This window comes from Protopterus annectens, chromosome 7.part1 (assembly GCF_019279795.1).
Source record: "Protopterus annectens isolate FY-2018-M chromosome 7.part1, PAN1.0, whole genome shotgun sequence".
Taxonomy (NCBI): Eukaryota; Metazoa; Chordata; order Ceratodontiformes; family Protopteridae; genus Protopterus; species Protopterus annectens.
This window is the reverse complement of record NC_056740.1, coordinates 240,266,467-240,288,235: the sequence shown is the minus strand read 5'-3', so window position 1 is coordinate 240,288,235 and position 21,769 is coordinate 240,266,467. Positions and strand designations below refer to the sequence as shown.

The 21,769-nt window shown below is 35.6% G+C and overlaps 1 protein-coding gene across 1 annotated transcript in view; it reads left to right on the top strand.

The window, feature by feature from the left end:
* The first annotated feature begins 219 nt into the window (after positions 1–219).
* The window catches only part of ALDH1A3 (aldehyde dehydrogenase 1 family member A3), a 567,347-nt gene continuing 545,797 nt past the window's right edge, over positions 220–21,769 (top strand). The window contains exon 1 of the mRNA XM_044078687.1: positions 220–397. Coding sequence (XP_043934622.1) covers positions 302–397 — 96 coding nt within the window. The 5' untranslated portion in view covers positions 220–301. The remainder of the gene's footprint in view (positions 398–21,769) is intronic.

The window sequence follows — 21,769 nt, the reverse complement described above, 5'->3', positions numbered from 1 at the left end:
GTCACTGAAAGTACTATTTTGATTCCAAAATCGTACAGATAGTGGTAGGCAAGGAGAGTGGGTGCGGCTCTTCGGGGAGGAGATAAACATCCAATCGGAGGTAAGTATTCAAGTGGGCGGGGTCATTCCATTCTCCACTTTCCTCCAATCATAGACGAGCTCAAAACTCTCTTGGCTCTTAAGCTTTTAAAGGCACTAGAAAGCGCTCGTACTGCCATTAGCAACTTGCTGTTCAGCCCGGAATTCTTCTTCTTCTTCTTTTATACCGGCACAACTGTCACTCGTCATAACTAACTACACTATGGCCGAAAACGGGACTACAGAGAATGGACAGCCGCTGAAAAAAATGCCTCCCCTCCCTCACCCTATCAAAAATCTTGAAGTCAAGTACACTAAGGTAAGCACACTTAGCCATCCAGGAGAACTGCACCTACCTGTTGCTCTGTGCACCTGCTGTGGATTTATTGGTTACAGCTCAGGGCGAGTAATGTGCTGTCACCTGAAACGGGAACGTTTTAAAAATGAAAAGTTCAACACAATATAGGAAGAAATCAAATTTCAAGCAGATTTTGTTTCTATAGGAAGACATTCTGCAAATATCAATTACGAAAATCTAAAAAAAAATACAGTCTCTAATTACTTTTAAATTAAAGGGTGAAATTGGTAGCCTGCATGAAAAGAAGAGTTCAGTTATTTCAGCATTTAACATGTTATTGCTGTTTCCTTCCATGCTCCCGTCTGTGCCTGTAGGTAAGGCTATCCATTCTGTTTAGCAACTCCAGAAGTTTGTAAATAAAGGTTAAACACATGTAGTACTCTGAAACTCCAACAACCTGCATGTTTTAATGAAAATGTTCAGGTAACCTAATAATAATTTGTGTCTACGTTTACTGACCAGGAAAACTGATGGCTTGCATTATCAAGTATCTTGGGTTTAAAACACTTGCAAGTGAGATATAACAAGAAATAGAAAGACAGCAAGGAAACGGGGGATGTAGGATTGTCTTTCTGTGATTACTTTGTTTCAGTTTAGTGATGTGCTTTTTTTATCTATTGGTTTCTTATTGCATACCTCTCAACCTCTTAGAGCAAGAACTCTGGACAAAACCATAAATAAAAGTCTGACAAAGGCCCAAAAATAGGGGCATTTGTTAAAATATTGCTCTCACAAAATTTCAAAAGTTTATAGAATAGCAGGTTTTGCATTAGTATGGATTTTCTGAAGGATATGAAGTCTGAAACTCAAATATCTGTCATTATTTTCCATCTTCAGTGTTTAATGATTTGCCACTAATTTGCCGGAAAACCACAATTTTATAAATAACGAACCAAAAATATGAGGCCAAAATCTGGATATTCTGCGGAAATCTGTACAGCTGAGAGGTATGTTTTATTGTACAGTATGATGTGTACTGATTAAAACGTGTACATAGGATCCAGTGTATTAGGTGAAGTGGCACAAAGTTGACTTGGTGAGAGGAAAGGTGTGCAGTGATAAAACTGGAAGGAAAAGCATTAGAAATAAGTCGATGATTTGATTTCTCATATATTCAGTCTTGTTACTTTATTGCTGAAAGCTGACTTGAGAAGAATAAATAATGAAACAGTGATCTTGAAAGCCTGTGGTGATTTATTTACTTTTAACTTTGACTCTATTTCTGTGCTTCACATATCTGTAGTAGATGTCTGTCCATAATTTGTTTTGTAAATGCAATAACTAAATAAACGAATTACAGTGGGTGCAACCTCTAATGTTCTTGACCGGATAACATTGTTTAAGTGCATATTGCCGGTAGATTGATTTTTACAAAATCAATTATTTTACACAGACTTGAAATTCTGCTGTTTTTTTGACATAATTTGTGTTTGCAGAATACAATTTCGATTTCCTTTCATGTGATTAATCTGAGTGTGTCTGGGGCTGTACAGCAAGAAGCAACATAGGGAATGAGATACAACGTGGGCCATGAATCAAACATTTCAAATGTCTAGATTTTTGCCTTTTATTTGTGATCTGTCCCTCGTAAAATTTGTGGTTTTGTAGAAAATTGCTGAGGATTGAAGTCGGTAAATAATTACATATATTTGAGTTTCAAATTTCATATCATTCAGAAAATGTAAGCTAACACGAATCCTTTTATTCTAGCAACTTTGCTAAGCTTATAAGATTAGTATTTAAAATCTGCCCCTATTGGGGGACCTTTGTCCCTCTATTATATTAGGCTTTGCCCAGATTTTTTCCATAAAGATATTGCCACAAAGTACAGGAACATATTATTTTGCATGGCTCCGTCCACTGACAGTAGCGCGAGTGATGGAAGACAAAGTTTAAGCACCGCACAGGTGCGATGTACAGCCGGCTGCAACAAGATACACAGTGATTAATTATGATACTTCATCGTGGTTATGACTACTAGTACCAAGTAGGACCTAGGCATATGAATGCATGTGGGGAAAGCTAAAATGGCTCTCTGATGTCTAAGCAGTCAGTCATTCGAGTGTCTTAGTAAGAGTATTACAGCATACATCTATTCTGGAAAATAAAATCATTGCTGGCAAGATTATTCATACTAAATTGTATTCATATCTGTGTATTTGTACTATTTATGCATACTATCGTGCATACATCTCAACCTCTCACTGCAAGAAATGTAGACAAAGCCTAAAATAATGAGAGGAATGCCCCAAAATTGGAACAGGTTTTAAATGCTTCTTATAAACTAAAAGTTAGTAGAATAACAAGACTTGTGTTAGCATTTATTTCCTCAATTATATGAAGAATATGAAGTCTGAAACTAAAATGTATGTCATTATATAGTAACGTCAGCCTTTCAGGGATTTACCAGAAAACAACCAACTTTATAAGAAACAAACCAGAAATATAAAGGACAGAGCTGGACATTCTATGAGAATCTGGATAGTTGAGAGGTATGCTATCTTATTTTCCTGCAAAAGGATCTCAATAGTAATATATTTAGGTATTCTGGAGCTAAATAAAGTAGGAGCAATCCGCTTTAAAACTTGTAGAATTATTTTTGTTGTGTCTATGTCTGTTTTAAGACCCTTCCCCATCAATTTATCACAAAACATTGTGTGTTTTAAAACTCTTAATGTCTCTCTCTCTCTCTCTCTCTATATATATATATATATATATATATATAGATAGATACAGATATAGATAAATAGATATAGCTCTAGGTATATAGATACATATATTGTGTGTGTGTATATATATATATATATATATATATATATATATATGTGTATATATATATATATATATATATATATATATATATATATATATATATATATGTGTATATATATATATATATATATATATATATATATATGTGTGTGTATATATATATATATATATATATATATATATATATATATATATATGTATATATATATATGTATATGTATATATATGTATATGTATATATATGTATATGTATATATGTATATGTATATATATATATATATATATATATATATATATATATATATATATATAGGAGGACATGCAGACTGTATATATATATATATGTATATATAAATCAGATTTGCTTAAGGTAGGAAGTATAGCTAGGCTATTCCTGTGAATAACATCCTAAACATGCATCTGATCTGTCTAAAAGCAGATGTTAGCATCTTCTTCATCAATTCAAATGTTGAATAAAGTAAGTTAAAGACAGATAAAAAAATATGCTCTGGAATACATCTTTCTTTCTACAAGCAGCAGAAATGACAATTATATTAAGAAAAAATATCTCTCACCACTCTCAGTCACTTTACCTCACCACCTGCTGAGATATGTGTATTAGTTTGTCACATCTCAGAACCATTTTCTCAATCCTGATCTTTTTGTTTGAACATTTTCTTCCCCAGTCATTGTTTCTTTTAAGGAAGCCAGATAACAGCAAACATCTGAATGTGGCACAGTGCTGCTTTGACAGTCACAGCGAGAGATGAAGGTAGTGATGCACAAACTTTTCTTATTGATGCTGTTTCTACAGAGTAAAGGAGGAAGCCAGATTTTCTGCAATATCAGTTATCACTAATATGTTAGCTTTTTGAGTTAATCAGGAAAAATATATAGGCATGCACACTTAAAAATAAAAAAAGTCTAAAATCGCATTTCCACATCTGAGATACTACTGTACAATATTATTGCAGAAATACCTAAAGCCCACAATGTTGCAATGTTTTTTTTTAATTCAGCAACAACTATTGAACTGTGTCACTTCAACATATTTCACACAGGTGTAGCTGGAGCAAAAAATGTACAAAGGGTCAGGGAATGACTATAGGAATATGTTACTGTGTAACTGATTTGCAGTGTTCCTCTTTAAATAACGACAGTAATTCTTAACCAGTACATGCTTTTTTTTTTCTTTGGCTACAATGATTTTTTTTTTTTTGCTTTTCTGATTATCAGGTGTGTCCACTGTACAAAGATTCCCTTTTCAAGAGTGACCCAGTAGCACTGTGTAGTTAAGTGACTTACTTAGAGTCACACATAGGGTAAGGCAAATGAAGCTGGAAGGATTCAAGCCATGTACCATGGGTCTACAAAGCAGTTCATTCGTAGCTCACTAACAGCCATATGAAGCTGCTATATCCTCTCCTGATGCAAAGTCACCCTGGTAGTGTTGCAGATGCACAATACTAAAACATGACAACATGACAAGAAATTAGCAAATGAGCTGTTGTATACAACTGCGGACAAATAAACTCAATCCCGGGGTCAGCCAGAGTATATGCAATCCCAAAGGCGCTTTGCCCAAAATGAAAGAAGAATGATATATTTGGCCATTGTGTAAATAGACCTTTAAATTAAATGGTAGTTTAAAGGCAGTTTGCTAAGTCACATGCACCAGTTAAATATTTCAGTGAACTGCAACTTTTTTAAAGAAGACTGTTGTTGCTGTTATAAACTTGTGTTCCATTTACTTTAAAAAATTCTGATATGTAGTTGTAATCCCTGTAAAGTAATATCTGTGTTGTGCTCTTGTAATGACACACCATCTTCTGCCTGAAAAAGTGTATATAAATATATATGTATATATATATATATATATATATATATATATATATATATATACACACACACACACACACACACACACACACACACACACACACACACACACACATATATGTGTGTGCATATATTTACCTGGATTAGTGGTGAACTCGCTTAAATGTTAGTAGTTACTTATTTCATAACTGGGTATATGCAGTTATACAAATTAGACCCTCATCAGTCAGCAGTTTAGGATAATACAGTGAATGGAGGACATCTGGCCAGAACAGTAGAAATGCTTACTGCTTTTCATAAACAAGTGTCATAAAGATTTTGACCACCATCTGAACGATTACTAACAACTAATCTGAAAGACAAACATTCAGGAGTGTAACAGTCCTTTTTTCTGCATTGTTTGGTTACAAGGCTATGAATTCTAATGCATCATACAGAGAGAGCCTTTTTGTCTTCCAATACGTAACCAGAGAATGCTCAGTCAGTCACACATCTGCCCCATTTACTAGGGCATTCCATTAGAGTACTTTGTGATAGGTGGGTCTTAAACCACTGACTCTTATTGCTCTTAAGATGGGTTGGTAAATGAATTTCTTTCTTCAATCCATGATGCTAACATAGTAAAAGGGGAAAAAACACAGTGCATATTTGAACAAATAGAAAAATTTACTTTGATATGATTGTCAGCATTCATTTTGTTATAAAACCAGTCATTGCAAGTTTCCCAGCCTGTATGTGGGTGCTATTTTGCAGAATGCTGGCAACTTTATATTCTTTTTTTATCAGTTTCATTGATATTCATAGCTCATTTTGAATCTAAATACTATTAAGAATATTTCATAAAGTATGTGATTTTTTTCAACATTTAATTTCCAATCACTAATGATATATGTATGCTTGTATGAAAGGAAATAAAATAGCTAAATTGTCAATTGTATTTTTGAAACATACCCAGAGCTCAAATTACATACAAAATAAGCATACATTTGGTTTTATGGACTATTATATCATCTGAACCTTTCAGTGGATTGCATCTTTGATATTCACAATTGCCGAATGTATAAGTGTACCAGTTTGGCAGTATGAGCTAAAAAAATAATGCATTGACAGACTTGGCTAGGACAATATAGCAGAACAAGTTACAGAGGTGGTATATATAAAGTTACAGTGTGCATTGTAAATATAATTGACAGCAGTACATAACAAGGTGCTATTATAGCAAACTACACAGTCATAACATGTAATAAAGAATCATGCCATGCAGTTTTCAATGCATTTAACTGGTTGCAGAAAAAACAATGGCATCCTAAGTTGTATTTACTTTTAGTCCATCAGTGGGTACAACACTAGTTACTTTTAATAGCATAAAATAACAGTAGCGAATGGAGAAGCAACTCTGTAAACAAAATCTAGTTGCTACTAAATCATCTCTCATCAGTGAGGATGGTGTACAGACAGACACGATAAATTCCACTGGGAAATATTTCTTTAAAATGTGTTCCCCGAGGCACCACTGCTCACCTGCAATCTTTCCATGTTAAAAACATGTAGGATATAAATAACTACTTCTTAAACACAAATATATTTTATTACATATCAACTAACATTTGCTACAGAAATGATTTATTAATTCATTCATCAGTAGTTCTTTCAGGTAAAACATTATTTACAGTTTTTTTGTTTTTAAGAGTGCTTAATTTATATTTTCATAGTGGTAATGTCGAAAGGCAAAATCCTCTTAAAAAGTACTGTTGATGTCTGAAAGTCCATTATTCATATTTATGAAGTAGTAAACTGTGGGTAACTAAATGGTTGATGTGTGAGAAAGATTCAAAAGGAATGTTTGTGCAACAGTTTGTAATTAAAATCAGCATGAGAACACAGAATGACTAGGTAATACTTGGTCCATGTAGCCTTATTCTGTATTTGTGCAGTAGCTGGCAGGGATTGCCTGTAAACAGGTCTCTACTTTCAGGTAGCTAGCTGGGCTGTGACACTCCTTCATGGTATTTAATCCCTAAAGTAATTAAGCTTCCAGTAATCATGCATGTTTATTGTTTACTGCAGTATCTGCATTTTCCAGCCTTGTATGGTACCTTAACTTGCTGTTTAGAAAAGTCGTCTTGCTGATTACTAAACATTAGTGTATTTTGTTTTAACACGTAACAAGCATAAAGCAAATGTTTTCATTATATCAGTTATATAATGCCAGCCTTAGCGGTTTATCTTTGTATCCTACAAAAGCACACATTGAGAAATAAGTGATTCAAACTGAAGCATTCCCTCTGTTGTACAGAAATATATTTATGCAAACAAAACTGAAATACAAATAATTCTTAAGAAGGAAAGTGATTTATTATTTGCAGTTTTCTAGCCATCTCTTATTCATGGCCTTCTTATCCTCTTTGTTTCCATTCACTTAACCCAAGTAGCGTCTTGCTACGCTATCCTTGCACAGTTATGCACTTTCTCTACGTACTCGCGTTAAAATTATCTTGTATGATGATTTAACATTGCAATAAGACCCTCTGATACTTGGACTCAATCCAAAATATAAACATGAACATACTTTTATACGTGTTATACTTTCAATAACTGCGTTATGAAAGATACATATTGAGAAGGCATAGAAGTAAGTATTATTACTTAAGTATGAGAAAATACTTCTTTTCATGCTTCTTAACAGCTTATTACTCCACACATTAGTTTTCTCAGAACTTTCTTTTTCAAAGTCATCTGCCACTGAAGTCAATTTACTTGTTATCAAGTCCCTCTGCAAAGTCAACAGCCATTCAATAACTTGTATATCTTGACAATCAAGCATTTTGTAACGTGTACCCTCAAAACCCATTGTTCTGTTGCAAAGCTATTAATTGTTGTTAATGCAATATTAGTACCTTTTAAGAAGTAGACAATATTCATATGTGGTAGGGATGTAAAATAGTGTAAAAAGAATGCCAGGCAAGGAAAGCATCATTGAGAAGACTATATAATAGTGAGGTTAAGGAAAGAAGGATGGGTGTAATGCCTCTTTGGCATAGACAAAGAATGGCAGGTGGTATGTGGGGGAAGAGGAGGGAGATGCTACTAATGGGATGGAGGTTTTAAGGGGAATTTACAAAGGGATGAAAAACAGGGGATGTCAGTAGTGGTGAGGCCAAAAGGACAGGACAGTGGATAAAGCAAGTAGCATTGAGTGAATGTTTAAGGGGTTGGGTAAAAGGATTAAAGGAGAAATCAAAAACCATACAGGGAGGTAGGTAGTACAGAGTAGGCACATAGCAGGATAAGATAAGTAAGAGGTAATATTTTAATTGGAGGGATGAGAAGATTGGGACAGAGATATAACTGTCAACTGTACAGATTTTCACAGAATATCCAAATTTTTGCTTCATATTTTTGGTCTGTTTCTCTTAAAATTGTGGTTTTCTGGCAAAACATTACAAGTCATTGAGGACTCAAGTCAGAAAATAATGGCAGATATTCGAGTTTCAGACTTCATACCCTTTAGAAAATTCATGCTAGTGCAAAACATGTAATTCTATCAACTTTCTAAGTATGTAAGGGCAATATTTAAAAAAGGTCCCTATTTTTGGGCCTTTGCCCCCCCCCCCATTATTTATGGCTTTGTCCAGATTTCTTTCTCTAAGAGGTTGAGAGATTTGAGATTATTTACAGAAAATTATGTTATATTACATAAGGTTATATAAGGTATGAGATGAAGCAAGCACAGATAGAATGTATCAATAATAATACAAAATCTTGGTTTGTTAAGTCATGCTGATGAATACAACTAAGTGTTATGGATGGATGTATTTGGATATGATATGCATGATTATAACTGAAAATGATTTAGAAAACAATGGTAGTTCTCTGTTCTCATCTGTGGCATCTTCATTAGATATACACACTATCAGACTCCTGTCAGTCATGGATATATGAATGAATCCTCAACTAGTCAATATGAAATCTTTAAATAAAAAACATAGGTGCTGCATAGTTGTTTTTGTATGGTGCTTGCACTTAGCACAACCATTTAGTGTATAGCAGCTTCACACTGCATTGTTGCTGCACAGTAAACTCATTTCACAGTACAGTTAATGCACATACTGGCATTAATTCAAACTTACACATCCTGCTATAGAATAAATAATTCATTACACTAGACATTTAGGCCTAAATTGTAGTGCAACAGAATAATCCCTCTGATATCGCTAAGCAAGTACACAATATTCAGTGCTGTTTGAATGTATATACCAGCAATGCATTTTTAAACATCAGATGTATTTTTAACATATGATATAATGTGAATTAAACATGATTTACATCAGATTAAATTATTTCTTCCAGCTTTGTTTCTTAATGCATATATATGGTGTGTTTGTGTTTGTGTGTGTGTGTGTGTGTGTGTGTATGTGTGTGTGTGTGTGTGTGTGTGTGTGTGTGTGTATGTGTGTGTGTGTTGGGAAAAGTATTACTGGTGCATGTATAGGTCAACTATAGGGAGAAAATCTATTAAATCTACTAAAAATCTGTTAAATTCTACTTGGTCCATGGATCTAAACCTCATCTGCAACATCAACAGAATGGTTAGTAGGAACAGGTATATTTTGCTGGGGATGCCACTGCTGTGGAACAGACTCTACATCCACATAAAACAAAGTTCACCCTTATTCATTTTCAATTGCAACTTGGATCTATGTATGAATGGTGAACAGAAAATTCACCCATGAAACTGCCCCATGTAATACTAATGGGCAATTGCAGCTCCTAAATGCTTTATTCCATGCAGGAGTCCTCTCAAATTATCTGTGGTATGGTCCCACTTATTCTTGGTCTAGGGATCTAGCTATTTTTATACTGTATTATCACCCCAAAATCATAAGAATATCACACAGAGCTTTTGTCGTTAGGGGTAATATATGATTATTGACCATTGGATAGGTAAGACCAGTCTATAAGCAAATGGGTTAGGTTATTTTGAGCACAAAAAGGGAACTTGTCTGGGCTTCAAATGACCTGCAAGGGCAGCTAGCCAAGTGCTTACCTAAGAACCTATGAACTGTTAACTTCCAAATGTCACTCTGTCGTAGTTGCACCCTTGTCTGGACATCTTACAGTCTTTTTCACTTTTAAACTAAGATTAACATTTAAGTATCAAGTGCTGCTTATAAATTCTAACCAGTACTGGTTTATATTTTATATTTACCTTTAAATGCATTTGCTTTGCATTCACATCTTAAGGTGAATTTGCTTTCCATTAACAGTTTTAATGATTTGAAATTTGAGATTATGAAGACAGATGTACAAGCAAATGTTTCTGAACGCTGTACCTCTAGTGAAATATGTTTTCATACTTGTGCTTGTCATTTTTTCTTTTTTTATGATTCTCAGGCTTGTTGTTTCATATTTGTAATCTCAGTACTAACACTAAGCTTCTTACAGTCCCTGCACCCCAGCTCAAGATTTACCCAATTCAGCTGGTCATGGCAGCACCCCACATAGAGTGTATTGTATCCATGTAAGGCCTCACAGAAGGGATAGAACAGACCAGTTTATTTTAAAGCACAACATGATGCATTTCATTTTCTTCTTAGTGTGTTTGTACAAATGGTAAAAGTAGATATATTCAAAAAAAACATTGCTGTTTAATATGGTGTAAAGCCAATTACACAAGAAAAAAGTTAGCTGTAAAGCATTGTCAGAAAGAAGACAATTTCCACATCACTGTTAATATTAATTTAAATGAATAATAAAAGCATCTCTGAGGTCAGATAAAACCTGTTAAATGAGTTAAAGACTTCTATTAAAAAATCACTGGTACAAAGTGTACTCTGCTTGCTGTGTGAATAGAGACATTAGGATATAAGCCACATGAAAATATTTTCTATCGCAAACCACTTTTCGTTTTATTTTCTTCCCTTCTCTGGGAGCATGTGGTCATTACCTTCACATACAGAGCTCTACTTGCAGATTCACTATTTGCACTTTTCATCACCATTACTAAGTTATTATTATTTTTTGAAAAAGGAATGCATCGATTTAGTGCATTGTTTTTTTTTTTCTTTGTACTCTGCAAAGCATACATTCAATAAGCTCAGCAATTAACGGGTGACTGCTGTAAGGTTAACCATGCAGACTGATGTATTCCCTGAGCCGTTGCTTACTTAGTATTTTGTTATCATATTCATAAATAAGAGTACACACAGTCTTTCCTATGTGTGTCCAGAATTTAGGAAGTTATACTGTCTTTTATTAAATTTCAGCAATCAGTTTTTCTCTGACTTGGAAGTATTACAGTTAGCTCTATCTGTCTGATTTTTGCAAGCATTTATTACTGTGAGAGTATCCTGTTAGGTAATAACATTGTGCATACTTGTATACTTAACTCTCTGAATGCAATGTACAATGATTATTATTCACAGACAGTGTGGAAGACACAAATAGCTATTTTTATACTCTATCACCAATAAACCATAAATATATTACACAGAACTTTTGCCATATTCCAAGGCTCATTTATAGAACTCTCAAATAAGCTTCTAGGCTTATACTTAATATGTGTAACGTTATAAAATAACTGATTAAGGCAATGAGTTCTAATACTAATGGTATAATATAAAATAACTGATTAAGGCAATGAGTTCTAATACTAATGGTATAATATAAAATAACTGATTAAGGCAATGCGTTCTAATACTAATGGTATAATATAAAATAACTTATTAAGGCAATGAGTTCTAATACTAATGGTATAATATAAAATAACTGATTAAGGCAATGAGTTCTAATACTAATGGTATAATATAAAATAACTGATTAAGGCAATGAGTTCTAATACTAATGGTATAATATAAAATAACTGATTAAGGCAATGAGTTCTAATACTAAGTAATTGCATGTAATAATGCACCAAGAAGTGTATCTGCCAGAAATTAAGGATACATATGCTAAGTCTCGACTGGTATAGATTCATGGAATTATAAGATGCAGCCATCAGAACTGTCTGGCTATAGGTTTCCACCATATTTCTTAAATGTAACACTTTTCATGTGCACTTCGTGTTAAAATATTCTAAATGGAATAATCTGCACCATATTAACTTATAACAAATAATTTTTATATGTATATTCTTTTTAAATTCCACTGTTAGATGAAGTTGGTGTGAAATTTTCCTTTAAAAATTACTTGGATTAATTTAACATTTCTGTGCTTTTTCTCCATCTCCAGTATTAAGTACCACTCTAGTAAGATGCATTCTGTTCTGTAAAGTAGACCTGATGAGAGTTTTTAGTTCCTATAAAGTAGCTTTCTGTTTTCCATGTTTTACAAATCTGCCATTGTTCACAAATCTAGTTCTCTTTTGTTTCATTATAAGTCAGCATGCAGGGGATGCCTCTTTGATGTCTATTGTAATCACTTACCTGTCTCAGCATGCACATGATGCCTTTTTTGAAATCTGCTGCAATCACTCACCTATCTCAGCATGCAGATGATGCCTTTTTTGAAATCTGCTGTAATCACTTACCTGTCTCAGCATGCAGATGATGCCTTTTTTGATATCTGTTGTAATCACTTACCTGTCTCAGCATGCAGATGATGCCTTTTTTGATATCTGTTGTAATCACTTACCTGTCTCAGCATGCAGATGATGCCTTTTTTGATATCTGTTGTAATGACTTACGTGTCTCAACATGCAGATGATGCCTTTTTTGATATCCGTTGTAATCACTTACCTGTCACAGCATGTAGATGCCTTTTTAATATCTGTAGTAATAATTTACCTGTCTCAACATGTAGAGGATGCCTTTTTTGATATTTGCTGTAATCACTTACCCATCTCCGGGTACTCCAGTTTCCTCCCACATTACAACGACACGCATCTGGAGTGTTTCTCCCTGGGCCTCCACTGAAAATTGGCTTTGTTCCAAGTTGGACTTTCACGATAAACAGATGTTAAATAAATAAACTCAGAGATTCCACCTGGAATACTTGGAAGAACTTTAACAACCCTAAACTTAGATCTCAATGCATTTAGCTAAGAAATGAAGTAAAGAAAACTATCTGCCATAGCAAAGTAACATACTACTGGGAAAAGTGTTTATGCCCTTTCCTACCTAAAGTGTTTTGAAAGGAATGACATTAACACTGCTATAGGAAATGATAATAAGAATAATAATGAAACTCAGATCTCCCCCATGCCCCAGCAACTGAATACTGAACTTATGTTAGTCCTAGCATCTCTACCCCACTGCTAGACAACCACTACACCCTTGTATACTATGTTTTTCCTCAGAAGAATTGGCCTCAAAAAAACTTATTTATTTATTTATTTAAGCTTTATTTACAAGAGTAAAACACTGACCGAGAATGACCAGTCATAGACGGTGCCTGGGTGGCATGCAAACAGTACATATTGTAAACAATAAAAAAAAATGCACAACATAGAATTTAATAAGTGCAACAAATTCATGTAAAGCATACAAGTAATAGTGGATCATTAAATATTATTATAACAAATAAAGCCAGGAACTGAGCGACAGTGAGGAAGTCAGACGATGCAAAAATTAATTAAAATCTCCACTTTTAATACAAAAATATAAGACAGGATAAGCTCTTTCGCAAGTAGCTTCATCAGATCCATACAAAAATCCAAGTGTTAATTGCTTGCTTATATACCTGCAGATAATGACTCATACTCATGGTTAATTAGCAAACAAGGTACTGCCCATAATTTTTAAAGATATAGATGATGTTTAAAATGATAGATAAAAATGAATATATAAAAGCTTCATAAAATGCACTGCTGAAAGATAGATAATGGCTAGGCATCAAATTACAAACATATTGATCAGAATTTTGTGACTAACTGAATTATATTAAAAAACACATAACTATGTATAAATTAAAAAAAATAAATACATCTGTATATAATCAGTGTATAACAATTCATTTGACATTTCTACGTTGTTTTAGTTTTGGTCTTACAGAGGCTCTCTCATTCAGGCCAAAACCTTTGTCAGCCCTTAATGAAATAATCCATTGCATTTCCTTACTTTCTGTGTAGGTTCTGATATCACCTCCCCTTACATTAGGAGAAATAACTTCTTGCACCTTAAATAAAAAATAATGTTCATTGTTGTTTAATGTAATATGTTTGGCTAGAGCATTGTGCAATGTACCTCTCTTCATATGATAGATATGCTCCCTCATCCTATCTCTTAAGGGGCGATAGGGTAAGTGATTACAGAATATGTTGTTTTTTGTAGGTGTGATACGGTGGTGTTCATATGGGCAGAGTGATACAGAAAGTGACTGGCTTTGACAAGCAGTTTGGACACTGCTTGTATTAAATGAAGAAGATGAAGGGTCAGGTTCGGTGCCCATGTTTGATTTTAGGGATAAAGCCACCCTGATATGTATGGATCTGGCAGGGTGGGTAAAAAGGTTGGAGGCAATACATGCTGCTTTAGTTATCAATGAAATTCTGCTCTAGATATTACAAAGACAGTACAAAAATGGTGTCAGCATTTGCTTCTTTAACTATACTATATACTTACAGTAACAGTTTTGAAGGCAATTATTCTTATTCTGTTAACCATTGTGTGAGAAGCAAAAAAAAGTACAAAAAGGTTAAATGTAGGGAAATTGCATGTTGGTAATTTCACTCCGCCAGTACTCAGCAAATCTACATTGTTTTTATTACCATCACACCTAAATGAGACATAAGGCAGCTATAACCATGACACAGACATACTACAACACAGTACACTGGCTGTGATGTCATATTCAGTTCTGACAGACTCAGAGCATTACTTCATGGGACTGCTAGTTTAATATCATAATGATGTCTAAGTCTACCTACAAGACATGTAGAAGTAAAGGGAAATATTGAGATTTAAAATAATGTGTGAAACTATATGAACAATATGTATACATAATGTTTACAATAAAATAAAGTGTTAATATATGGTATTGGCACTATATATATATATATATATATATATATATATATATATATATATATATATATATATATGGGTCACCTTTAAAATCTCGAAATCGCGTTTGCCCGAAACGGAATCTGACGGACGAGAATACCGAAAACGAGATGACCGAAAAGGTGAGAACCCACGGACTCGGTAAGTGCGAGCGAGTGAGGGATTTAGTGTTAGGGAGCGGACAGGTAAGTGTGCGATAGTGAGGGACTGTGGGTTAGGGGTGGGTTAAGTGAGTTAGGGTGCAGGTAGGGTGTGTGCGATGGTGAGGGACTGTGGGTTAGGGGTGGGTTAGGTAGGGTGTGTGCGATGGTGAGGGACTGTGGGTTAGGTGGGTTAAGTGAGTTAGGGTTAGGGTGCAGGTAGGGTAAGTGTGCGGTAGTGTCGGACCTTAGGGTTAGGGTTTGGGTTAGGGATAGTGCATATGTTATGTAGTGTATTGTGTTGTTTACATGTAGTGTGTTGGTGTAATGGTTTTCGGTGTTTTGCGTTGTCGCCGTTTTATGTTTTCGGTCTTTTCGTTTCGGTCATTAGTGTGTCGGGCAAACGCGGTTTCGAGGTTTTAAAGGTGATCCATATATATATATATATATATATATATATATATATATATATATATATGTATAGATTCTATACTTCAACACAAGCTAAAGGTTTTGCATATTTTAGGGAACTGTGATTCACATCCCTTTTTGTTGTTGCAAGGAAGAATGGAAATACACTTGAAGATTGACAAATTGGGTTAGCGGTCCACATTGTAAGAGCTGAGGGCAGGAAGATATGTTTCATTTTAATGGAATAATGTACTACAGCCTCCCTGAGAAAGCCAGCATCAAGTGGAGGCTTCATCCTAAATATATACCCCGGATTCAGAAGGAGCAATCTGGATTCTGTCTTGGTGTAGGGACAGTGGAGCAACTTTTTTTTCTTGCATCGATGCAGCAATAGGTTATTTGAGTTTACCAGTGTAGTCTAGAGTTGACCTGTGTTTTCTGGAACAGGAAAAGGCATAAGTGTGTGCCCCCTCATACTTATTGAGATGTTATACAGCAGCATCGGATCCCTGGCCTGGTGCTGTATATCATTTGAAACCCATACTTGTAGAACAGGCACAGTGTCCCACATTTTCTGTATTCTTTGCATAATTCTTATGTTCATGGTGGGTGTAGGACTTCACAAAGTGTATGTCTTGCCTGTAATTTCTGTTCCTACTTTTCTTGGTTTATTAAGTAATAAATGAGATTTGGAAAGGGTCCATTCTGGGGACACAAGGTGGCTCATAGACAGAACCCAGAAAGTTATAACTGGGAAGTCCACCATTACAAAGAGGCCAGTCACCAGTGAAATCCCTAAGGAATTGGTCCTGAGACTGCTCCTTTTTGGCTCTGTTTTCTCAGTTCAAGGACAACATCAAGGCCCTCTAACTGACCATATTTGCAGATGACTGCAAATTGGGAGCAGTCATAGAATCACCCACCATCACAAATGTTCTCCACGAAAGTCTGACACAGATAAATAACTGGTTTCAGAGCCATGGGCTAAAATTAAATGCCAAAAGTCAGCCACCCTTGAAAATGATCACATTTATGGCACACCTCTAATAGTCGACTCAGTAGGGAGGGACTTGGGAACACATATAGACACTAATCTGGCCTTTGACCATTGTGTGTCTATGGTAGTGAGGAAATAATTCTATGCTGTGCAAGTTTTAAACAAAGTTATGGCATCTAGGGCCCAGGAGATTTTTTCTTCACTGTATTCAGCATTCACCAGACTTATCATTGAGTACAATTCCCCCTTTGGTATGTACCTAACCAGGCACATCCAACAACTGGAACATTCACAGAGGTTCCTCTGTAAAAGAATACAGGTTGTGAATAACAAGTCCTGTGCCCACCACATCAAAACCCTACCACTGTTTCCATCAACTACAGGCTGTTGAGGGGAGATCTGTACTTAGCATACAAGGCATCATTGGACCCCATTTTAACAGACCTCCTGCATATCCACAGAATAGACAGCACTAGAATTACCCTTTCTAAAGATTTAAACCATGCCTGTGATATAAATAGGACTTGATTTAGAGACATATATGTATCCCAGAGACTACCACTCTGTAACAGGCTCCCCATGTATGTGAAGCAGACTTCCTCCCTAATCGAATTCAAGTGTAACTTGGACAATTGAATGGGGAACAGAAAATTCATCCTGGGTTTGGCACCTATATCTTTAATGGACACAGGCGCCTGAAAAATGTTCATTTTCCAGGCCCCTGCTTGAAACTGTTTCATCTCGCAATCCCCTACTTACACTCATCAATGGTACCAGAACTTGTCAAGATTTTGGATGCATGGCTAGGCATAAGAAGGCCCCACTGGTCATTAGCCTAATAAACACCTACAAACATATGAACAAGCACTGCACAATCCTTGCATTAGTCAACATTGCTATTTATTTATTTTACATTTGTTAACCAGGTTAGTCTGTCTGAGGTTTTGGCTCATTTTAAGCAGAGCTTTTTTATAGAACTTGGTTCTCTAGTTTGTTTCTTAGTGGATGAACCTGTGGTAGAGTCTGCATGTCATCCCTATGCCCACATGGAATTTTGCTCTGGTGTCTGTTTGTCAGACATGCTAATGGATAAACTAATGAGTTTGTAAGTTTGCCTGCAGGTATGTGTGCAGTGGGTATATGTGATTGTGCATTATGCAATAGACTGTTCTCCTCTTCAAGAGTGGTTCTGTATTTTAAGCTGTTTGCCTGTCTGTAAGCTCTAACTCCACAAGACTCTGAGTATTATGTACATAGTAAAAAATGAATGGAGACTGAACAAATTAATACTTATGTTATAGGTTTTACAGCTAGACCTCAAAGGCTATAGGATGAAAAGCATAATTTGCCAAAGCTACCCTTTTTGATTTTAAAATGCTCACCATATCCCAGAGTTACAATCTCTCTACCCACTGATGGAATGCTATTTCTGCTGTGGATTTGGTTGGATCTGTAATCTTCTGCATAGGTGCTACAGCTTATGATGTCAAGCTTTGACTTGCTAAGGTAACAAATGCCATAAAATGTTTCCTTTGTAGCATCAAACAGTTAGTAATGCTTCCTGCTGATATGACCTCAGAACCAAGAGATACACAGTGCTAGATGTGTTACTTTCCTCGATTTCAAAAAAATATTGGATATGGAGACTATAATTGACTATAAAAACAATCATTGACCTGTCTTCTATGTCTGGAGTAATACATTTCCCAACTGCCTGCTGCACTATCCATGTCTAGATACTCTGAAAATTTTTTCAGCAATCATTTTTGGCTATTTACCTTTTTCAGTGGAGAGGTACACTGTGTCTCTAACTTTGAAGAAGACATTAAGGCATCTGTCTTTTTCTACATCTGTTTCTAGGAAGTGACAAACAAAAATACCCTGTTTTATTTATTCTGAATTATATAATTCATGTGTAACTCATATTTAGTAGATCCTTGCTTTCAGACAGTAAATATAGTGAAGACTGCACCAGAGCAGAGTGACAGCTTGCATTGCTAACTTGCAACGCTTAAATCCCTGGTTTGAATCTCAGATGGGGACGCTTCAGTCTAGAATTTACACTTTCACATTGTGTATGGATGGATTTTTCTGGGTTCCCTGGTTCTGTCTCACATACCATTGACTGCTGTCAGTTGGATTAGTAATGTTTAATTGGCCCTAAGTGTGGTATGAGTGAGTATGCTCTTTAACAGACTGTAATCCCATCCTGGACAGGAAGTTATTTAGTGTTTGTTTTGTGCCAGTGCATGCTTTAACCCCATGGCACTGAACTGGATAACGCAGCATACCAAAAAATGTATGGCTGGGTTATATAGATGGAAGGATACTTTGGACAGTTAAATGTGCAAATTAACTGTGTTTGAGATATGGGCTTCTTCATGAATTTTGTCTATAATATTTCTATGAAAAGTTTAAATAGAACCAGTCTTAACTGTAGAGCAAGTGATCTCTGACACTGTAGTGTGCAATCACAGATATGTGCTTTTTTGATTGGTATTTTGTCGTTGAGATTGCAGCATTTCAAATCATTTCCTTTTCCTGAGATACAGCAAATCTTGGAGTTAATACATTTAACCAACATAGGTGGGTGGAGATCCTTTATGAGTCCAACAGGGAGTGATGATTCTCAGTATTTAACTGAATGTTTGATACTTAGTGTTTCTGCTTCTGAATCTCTGTCCATTCTGTATTGACGTTTATTTATTGAGCCAAATTACTTTGCATTCAGCAGGAAAATATACAAATCAACTTTATTTTTCCAGTATTACTTATACTTAAACTATTTGCAAGACAATGCATTGCTTCAAGTAAGATTCAACTTCTGCAAATGGCAACATGCTTATTTCCTTGAAATCTTCTTTATTTCTTGTAATTGATATTGTGAGAATGTCTATTCTGTTCATTTTATTTAGATATCATCTGGCAAGCGCACCATGCTGCCTTTAATACACTGGCTCTGAATATATTTTAACTTCTGACAAATACTGTATGCTAATCCCCACCTGCATCTATTTTGTGTAATATGGGTTGATTTTGGGAACCACGTCCTTCGTTTGGAATAATTTGCACCTTTTTTAAAGCAAGAAGCATTACATTATTCACATTTTCATGTGAAGTTTGAACTGTAGGATCTTCTGAGTATGTAATGTTTTATGAATATTTCAAATCTAGTTTTACATTTAATCTTAGCCACACAACCCTCTCTAGTAACTGTCTGAGACTCTTTGTCTACATGTCTAGATGTTTGGAAATCATCACTAGTATGCTTGGCACTTTTTGGAATCTCAGAATACTCTGGAAAGAAATGCCACATCTACTGGGACTGAATTTGGATTACTTTATGCCTGTCCTATTAGATGATCAGTCAACAATTGGATTTCTACTGTACATGACACGTCTGTCAACCTAGAGTACATACCTACTTGGACTTCTCTTTCTCTGCTTATTGAAATTATTGACTTATGTTTCTCTGTTTCTTGTTGTAACAGATAGAATAGGCAAAGGTTCCTGTCTGATACAAAATAAGATGCTTGCTTGGCTTCTCTCTGTATCTTTCCTTCATGAATTCTTAACTTATATCTTATGGTACTATGAAATTTGCAAACCAGCAGTTGTAATGGCAGTCTGAAATTATCAACAAGTATGTTGCAGTACTTATGTGCTGCGGTGGTGGTGCTGCGGTAGCGTTGTCTCCTCACAGTAAGACGCTGTCCAGTTTGATTTTCAGCTAGAGCATCTTCTGCGTGGTGACATGCATGAATGGGCGTACCTTTGTTGAAGGTTGTGCATCAGGGCTGGCAACTTGGCACGTAAAAATCTATCTGCCAATCATTAGCGGACCGGAGTTCCGCTGTGGTGACCCCTAACCGGGAAAAGTCGAAAGACATAACAACAACAACATGTTGCAGTACTTATGTAAAGTCAAATATTGTCCTTTCTCATTCCAGTGATTGCATGTGTCTTACTGAGTACTAGCTTAGCAATTTGAACTGTCTTTTCAGATAATCCCTTTCCTTGGGGTAGAGGTGAACTTCTCCTGGCATGTGTATAACAAAGTCAAACTAAAAATATTACAATTCTTTGTACTTGTGCTGTGGACTGCTGTCAGACACTGTTTTAACTGAAATAACATGACTAGTGAATGTAGCCCTCATCTGCAACAGAAAGAATGCTAGTCAGTTATTCTCAGAAACCCACTATTAGAATTCAGCAATAATAACATATTCATTTATTTCACATGAATAACTCTGTAGCAAGAACGTCATATAGCTTTTATCTAAAATAATATTTGAAATCATTGGCACTCCTAAATTTGACTGTCATTTTCACAGTATGTTTGACATTGGAGAGACATAACATTTTCAGTTTGTGTTTTCATACCTGACTAGCATTAAACACCTCATGCTCTTCCTCTGCACATTCCGACTGCAACTTCACCTCTGTGATTGTACTAGTCATCACTTAATGGTGGACACTGCTTTGTTGAAAACCACTATCTTGAAGCTGGGGACTCGCGTAGCTGATGTGGACAGCTGCTCAGCTCCAACTCAAATATGAGGCAGGCAAGCAGCTGTGGGGAGTAAGGAGGACAGGAGTTTAGGGATGGGGAGCAGGAGATGAATTTTAGGTTTAGGGAGTGGCAGGTGGATTTTAGGGTTAAAGATTAGGAAGGGAGTTTCAGGTTTTATCAGTAAATTGGACAAGAGAGTATAAGTATAAAACATAACTGAAATGGTACTAACGTCTTCTTCAGTACCTGAAATAACTTAGGTATGGAATTGTTAAGCAGTAGTACTTAATGTTTGCAAAAGTCTTGGACTGGTGACTGACTCAGTGCCAGTGCACAATTCTCTTTTTGTTATGCTGTGGTGGTACGGTGGTAGCCTTGTTACTTCACAGCAAGAGGTTCTCCCGTTCGATTCTCGGCTGGGCTTGGGAGTGCCTTCTGTGTGGAGTCTGCATGTCCTCCCTGTGGTTGGGTAGCATTCGAAAGACATGCATGCGTAAATGGGCTTGCCTTCGTTGAAGGTTGAGCGTCAAGCTGGCACCTCAGCGTTTCATAAAAATCTACGGGCAATCATTAGCGAACCGGAGTTCCACTGTGGTGACCCCTTACCGGGAAAAGCTGAAAGACAAACAACAACTTACTCATCAATAAGCCTTTAATTTT